Genomic DNA, 7,326 nt, shown 5'->3' with positions numbered 1-7,326 from the left:
TAAATATTAAAAAAAGTTTGCAAATGGCAATTGACATTCCAGTTTGTTTTTAAAATGTTTGTGGAAGCTGCAAATGATTATTGTGCATTCTGTTTTGCATAAAGTCCAAAAGCTTTTTATTGTATGTTACCTAACATGAGACATTATGCTATATTTTTCTCTGGATCTTAACTTTCGTTTGAGAGCAATGATTGACAGAGAGTGGATTGTGACTGGCAATACCCTTTTAATTAATAAAATTAAAATAAAGCAATCCACTCTGTTAATACCCTTTTAATTAATAAAATTAAAATAAAGCAATGTCTGTTGCAATCGAACTCAAGGCATTTCCAGCTTTAATATGTGGACAATGTACAGTGCATTAGCTGCAGCTTCACAATCTACATTCTGTGGATTTTTATATATATTTCAGATTTCACGTCTACTCTTTGCTTATCTAATGTCGTGTAACAATAGATACATTTCCTCGCATGCCTGATCGCCCCATCCTCATAAGAAACTTGTATTGCACTTTCCATTGAGCTTTATCTTCTTGAAACAGCCCTCTGGATGAAAAACACAACCTATCCACTTTTGTTGCATGAAAAAAAGCATGAAACTGCGAGTAGTTACACATCCCTAGATGACGGGATAGTTTCTAATTGAACTGTTAGAATTCGGAATAGATGTTTACTGTGGTGCAGCTCCAAGGGTGTGTGCCGCCATGATTAAACACTGGCATGCGAATTCCCAATACTTCAGAGTAGGGTCGACATCTGAAACTGTGCAGTGAAGGGCTCCTCCCAGGTACCCTCCCTTGCAGATGGGAAATCGAAACTACTGAACTCGCTTGAAGTTCGTGATGATTCTCTGGAAATACTTGTCTGCTCAAATATTTCGTCGTCAGTGTCATCGAACTTTGTTTTTCTTGTGCCACCTCTGATCCAAGCGAGTTCCTCCACCACCCTTTTCATTGAAGGTCTCTTCCTCCTTTCCAAATGAAGGCATTCTCTGGCTATCCTTGCCATTTCTTCCATCTGTTGCACGTTTTCCTCATCCAATACTTTGTTATCTAAGATTTCTTTGAGGCGATTGTGGTCGAGTCTCGACAGAAAAAGACAAGATAAATTAATGTCCTCGCTGTCTCTTTCTACAGAGATGGGTTTCAGAGCTGTCAAAAGCTCAACGAGGACTACACCAAAACTGTATACATCACTTTTTTCGGTGAGTTGGGACGTCTGAAAGAACTCAGGATCCAAGTATCCTCTTGTGCCCTTTATATTATATGTGGTGACATGTGTGTTATTGGAAGTGGAGATGAGACGAGAAATCCCGAAGTCTGCAACTTTGGGAGAGAATTTCTCATTCAAAAGAATATTAGATGATTTTACATCTCGGTGAAAAATGGGTTGAGATGCTCCAGAATGTAGATATGCTAAAGCCTCGCCTGTCTCGATTGCAATCTGCAGACGTGACGCCCAAGATAAAGATCCATCTTTGGAGTGTAAATGTTCAAACAGTGTTCCATTCGGAACAAATTCTGATACCAGTAATGGGAATTTAGTTTGTATGCAGCACCCTAACAATTTCACAATGTTTTTATGATTTATTTGGGAGAGAATTGCAACCTCATTAAGAAACTCATGGTCATCCTCTAGGTTTAAAGCTTGCTTGGACTTTTTAATGGCCACAAGAGTACCATCCAATAGAATACCTTTGAATACAGTACCGAAGCCACCACTTCCCAGCACCATTTCCTTTGAATAATTATTAGAAGCTCTTGCTAATTCTTTGGCAGAAAACATTCTCAGGCTCTCTCTACCCACTCTAGAAGCGATGAATCGCTGCAACTGCTGAAAATACTTGGCCTCGACAAGTTTCAAGTGGCGTTTCTTTAACCACCAAACCAAAAGAGATGCTGCTAAACAGACAACCACAAAGGAAGAGACAGATCCTGTGTATTTAATCACACCAGACGTTGAAATAAAGATATAGTTAGCAATCAAAATAAAGTCCTAAATTTGTCCGATTCAACGATTAAAGGCAAACTTTAAACAGTTCAGAAAACGATCAGAAACACAGAGACATGATCCATGGTTTACCTATCGTCGCATATTTAATGACGGATTTATTTGACCTCAGCGACTGGCATCTTGTCCCGTTTTGGAAGCCATCACCGCTATAGTACCTTGCACATGAACAACGGTAAGAACCAGGCAAATTATTACAAATTCCTCCATGCGATGGTTCAACGCACTGATTCAAGTCTCGGTGACTGCATTCATCCACATCTGTACATCCATTTTCATCGTCAAAGAGTGAGGGAAATCTAAAAGGCAGTGATGATAAAGGGTACCAAATGATACGAGATAACGGTACTAAATTTGAAAAGTGTGCATATTATACCTGTGCAACCGGTGCCGTTAGAGTAACCAGTCCCTTGATAGCCCCTAAGACATTCGCATAGGTGGCCACTGGCTATTGCGTTTAAACATTTGGTTTCAGGGACGCAAGAGTAATGGGGTGTTCCTTTGGCCGTCGAACAATTCCCATCGCCGATGCCCCACTCGAGACGGAGTCCATAATGACCCGCACCAAGGAAGCCAGCAGGTTCGCCTCCAGGCAAATACCAAGTACCTGGTTCAAGAATAGTGGAGAACCCGCATGCGGAAAAATCCTTATATGGTATTCCCCCACCCGTGAAATTTATCATCCTCTGACTTCCTGGAATACCGGCTTCACAACACCCATAGGTGTTGCAGTAGTTTGGACTACGTTGACTTAAACATGCAGATTCACATTTACCTCCCCCATCTTTAAGATTGAAAGAACCCTTTGATTTGCAACCAATGACCACGAATTTATTGAGGCAGGAGATGGTGAAGGGACCATCTCGAGGCAACTCGAACAGCACAAAGGCATCATCCGTTCCACCACATGACATGGCTTTCAGATCAGTGGAATTGAGGATCAGATAGCCGACATAACTCAGCTCCAGGATCTCAATCTCCCTCTCTTTAGAATTTACAAAAGTGCCAAGAAATAGACTCCAATTCCCATTCTGATTCTTCATGCATTTGATCTGAAAACCAGGGAGTCCACAATTTGAATTTTGAATCCAAAATGGGTAACTCACATTTTTCGATCCACACCATTCTGGATTGCATTGAGCAACCGCAGGGACGGCCAAATACAACCAAATAAGAATTACGCCAACTTGCCACTGCATCTGGTTATGGAACGACATTTTAATTTCAACCCATCGAATTCAATGACAAAGGGCTGGTTGTTATTGTAGTTAACGAGGGGCAAATAAGACCGAGTTTGGTCAAAATATGTGCTTGACAAAGTAACAGTTCTGCCAAGAGGCTGATTGGTTTTTTGGGTTGGTAAAACGACGAAATCAAATTCTGCATTACCCACTTCAAGACAGCTGGAATTAACATTAAACAAAGAAGTTTCAAAACGACCCGGCACAATGGTCGCCGTTTATTTCACTGTTCTCTCCGCGTGAAAGATCGATGTTGAATCCGTAACGCTGAAAAATACGTTATGGATGATCTCAGCATCCGACTTTATTAGTTTAACAAATGTCAATAGTGTTTTTTTATATCCAACAAAGTAAATTTATAAAGAATAGCTAGTTGAAGAGAATTAAAATGCAAGAGTGTGAACATGGGGGTAGGAGGTCGGTAGATTAACTTAGGGAACTATAGTTGTGAAATGTTTTACTTTTATACAAATGTGATTAATAAGAGTTGAAATGAAATGTTTTACATGAAAACAAAGTTTATATAAATGAACAAGATTTGAATTAAAATACTTTACAAAAGTCAAGATTGGCCCTGTTTTGAACTGTGAATTTGTATTTGTAGGTCTTTGTTTTGAATTTGTAAGAGTTGATTCATGGTCATTACATTTTTCTGAAAAAATATTGCAGGGTAAAGCCTTAGAGCACTAGTTTCTTGGAAAGAGTTTCTAGAATACACAATTGCTAGATTACACAACAATACATCCGGCCTTTCAAAAGTGTTTAAAAAATCATTTGTCTAATAGAATCAACAATCACATTATTATGTATAACAGTCCATTATTTTTTGATGAAATGATAAATCCCAAAAGATATATGTTTCATACTTTAAAAGTACGTAAAGTACATAAGCAATGCATTTAAGTCATTTAAGTCTATCTTCAATATGGAGAATTTCACTTTATGATTTTCACATTTGTGCATTCAGTTTGGTCCATCCTTTAAAACGAAAATTTGTGCTTCAATTTGTAATTGAGATGAGGATTGATATTCCAACAAGGAAGAGGTTGAAAACAAATTTCCTTTAAAGAGAAATAGTTGAAATGAGTAAACCCTAGGAGTCCAAATTTTCAAAGATTGCTCAAGAGGAACTAATTATTAGATAACTATCAGAAATTGTTTATACCTACAGTTGAATCCATATAACAATCGCATTGAAGATCATGATAAATCCCAAAGGATCTATGTTTCATACTTTAAAAGTACATAAGCAATGCATTTAAGTCATTTAAGTCTATATCTCCAATATGGAGTATTTCACTTTATGATTTTCACATTTGTGCATTCATTTTGGTCTATCCTTTAAAACAAAAATTTGTGCTTCAATTTGTAATTGAGATGAGGATTGATATTCCAACAAGGAAGAGGTTGAAAACATATTTCCTTTAAAGAGAACTAATTATTAGACAACTATTAGAAATTGTTTATACCTACAGTTGAATCCATATAATATCTTGATTTTCTACCATGAAGCCCACTCAATCGCATTGAAGCTCCAAATATCGGAATGCTTTTCTTATACAAATAGTAGACATATCTAGGAATGTAAATAGAAAGTGGTTGATTGTGACAAGTAATAAAATTATTCCATCAAATTGAAGATAAAGCAAAGTTGAATCCGTGTTGCAAAGAAGATCGATTCCATTTTATAAGTTGACTAGTTGTCAAGGTTTCTAAATGATTGTAAGGGAAAGGAAGCATTGATTTTGAAAAAGGTAGACATAATGATTTTATTGAAAGACAATTCACTCATTACCATTTTTTATAATGATTTTATTGAAAGCCAATTCACTCATTACCATTTTAACATGAGTTTTTTATGGTTCATCTTCGATAGTAATTCTAATAATCCACTTTGCAGTAAGATGCAAGTCTTCAATTTTAGAGTCTATGATTCCTATGATTCCCAAGCCACCTATTTAGTTGAGTGCATTGGAACCAAGAAGAAAAATAGTTTTTTAGGGTTCATCTCCAATAGTAGTTCTAATAATCCACTTTGCAGAAAGACATAAGTCTTCAATTTTAGAGTATGATTCCCAAGCCACCTATTTAGTTGAATGCAATGGGACTTGTTGATGTGTCTTTTGTACACAACCAAACACAAAATAAAATACCCAGAGGTATCTTATCCTCTCTTGAACAAAGCTCCCTGAATGTTGAAGATTTCGCAGAAGGATCAATCGGAGAAACTCCAAGGTTCTGTTATGTAGGTTCTCTACTCATGGATAAGCACAAGTGGTCGTTGTGTTGTTTTTTTACATGGGGCCTTACGTACTTTCTAAGAAAGCGTGTTCTTGCAACTATTTTTCAATGAAGAAACTGAATTCTCCTGACTTTACTTGATGTTTCACAAAAAGGCAAAAGATAAGGGGTTTAAGGAGGTGATACTAAACTAATCCTAGGAATGACTAAATGAGGACTGGTCTTGGTAAAACTCTACCAATTTCAGTATTGCCAAAAGATTACAACTCTATTGGAATTGGTGTGATCTTCTAAGGGGATTCAATGATTTTTGAATCATCAATGGGATAGATACTATCACTAAGATACATATCAATATATCCAATAATGATTGAACTGTTAAACAATCTTAATATCTCTAGTTGACCACACAAGGCGTGCTTACAATCAGTAAGGAGCTAGTGGTTTGGACTATGAGTTTTACCAAAGATCAAACACAACATTTGTCCTTCAATCTAATTCTAAAACTTAAGTACTATTTCTACTAAGAGTGATTCAAGAAGATAAAAAACCATGGAAATAGCCACAAGCATTGCAATAAAACACCATAACTTCAATATTTCATTGATCTCATAGCAAAATAAAACAACAATTGTTCAACTTTCCTTCTTCACTACTTTTTTCTCTGCTGCTAACAATCTTCATCCTTTTCTATCTTTTTTTCTTTCTCACTCTAACCCTTTAGAATGAATTGAGTGAGGGCTTATATAGCATTCTCAAATACAATGAATGGCTTGGATCTAAAGAAGATCAAAGGTTGAGATTTTGACACCTAAACCCTAATTATGGTTTGTTACAAAAAAGACCCCATTTGGATAAACAATATCAATCCATAGCCAATAGAAATTGGCACAAATAACGAGGAAACATAGCCCAATGGGAATAGAGTTACCACATCATCTTACAACAATTTATCATCTAGAATTTTGTTCCCTTTTCTATGTTCTTTTCTGGCATATTCAATAAATCTGGACGTAATCCCCTCAATCTCAGCAATGGGAATATCATGCAGGTTCTTCATTCGTTCTTCCAAGTGAAGGATTTGATCAAAAGCTGTAAGAAGGGTAATCTCCCATCCAAGCTCTAGCTCTTTTGTATTCTCGACCAGGAACATAGTAGCATACATCTGATCTCGCTGTTTTTTTGTGACCATGTTCTCTCCTTTGCAAAATATAATCTTGATCCTGTCTTCCAATTCTTAGACATCTACATCCATTTTGATCTCTATCCTTTGTCAAGGACTGCACATAATACATCAAACACCTTATCTTAAATAGGATGGATGGTGCCCTCAACTCGGTTGCATCTACTATTGATGTCCTTGAATAGAAATTCCTTCATTTGGAGAAAAGTTGACCATTGTAGAAGGTTATGGGTTCCTCCATCCATTATATTCTCTTGTGCTAAAATCTACCTTGGAGTCCTTCTTATCACTTGTAAGACCGAGATGACAATGTCTCTAGTGTGAGTAAATGCATCCATAGTTATCAATAGATTATGAATGATCTCAAGGACTCGGATAGCCCTGTGGATTGTCTTCATCATTCTTGCTACAAATTCAATGGCTACCTTGTAAGATTCATCAATCCATGAACTCATGAGTTGAGCTAAGTTCTTCATCTTTTCTGCCTTATTTATTGATTCAGGAGGAAGTGTATGCAAAGGTGATAGTGCTGGATCCCATCACCTTAATGGTTGATTAAGGTGGCTAAAATGATTCCTCCAAGTGCTAACCTCCCTTTCTAGCCTCTTATTCTTTTCCATTTCTTCCTCGAGTTTATCATTAAGTGCTCTCA

The 7,326-nt window shown here is 36.9% G+C and overlaps 1 protein-coding gene across 1 annotated transcript; it reads right to left on the bottom strand.

The window, feature by feature from the left end:
- Window positions 1-280: 280 nt before the first annotated feature.
- Window positions 281-3,371, bottom strand: LOC131054701 (wall-associated receptor kinase 3). Its single transcript, XM_057989261.2, has 3 exons — window positions 2,386-3,371; window positions 2,082-2,270; window positions 281-1,933 (listed from the first exon to the last, which is right to left on the bottom strand). The coding sequence occupies exons 1-3, from the start codon at window positions 3,224-3,226 to the stop codon at window positions 738-740; spliced, it is 2,226 nt and encodes a 741-aa protein (XP_057845244.1). The 5' UTR covers window positions 3,227-3,371; the 3' UTR covers window positions 281-737.
- Window positions 3,372-7,326: the final 3,955 nt, after the last annotated feature.

The sequence above is a fragment of the Cryptomeria japonica genome, chromosome 5 (assembly GCF_030272615.1).
Source record: "Cryptomeria japonica chromosome 5, Sugi_1.0, whole genome shotgun sequence".
NCBI lineage: Eukaryota > Viridiplantae > Streptophyta > Pinopsida > Cupressales > Cupressaceae > Cryptomeria > Cryptomeria japonica.
This window is presented reverse-complemented; position numbering and strand designations above follow the sequence as displayed.

Bases quoted from the DNA above. Each gene is read 5' to 3' on its own strand.
- LOC131054701 (XM_057989261.2), bottom strand. From the start codon at position 3,226: ATGTCGTTCCATAACCAGATGCAGTGGCAAGTTGGCGTAATTCTTATT. The intron at 2,271-2,385 runs GTATAATATGCA...ATGGATGTACAG, and splicing joins TAACGGCACCGGTTGCACAG to ATGTGGATGAATGCAGTCAC. The intron at 1,934-2,081 runs GTAAACCATGGA...TTAAATACACAG, and splicing joins CATTAAATATGCGACGATAG to GATCTGTCTCTTCCTTTGTG.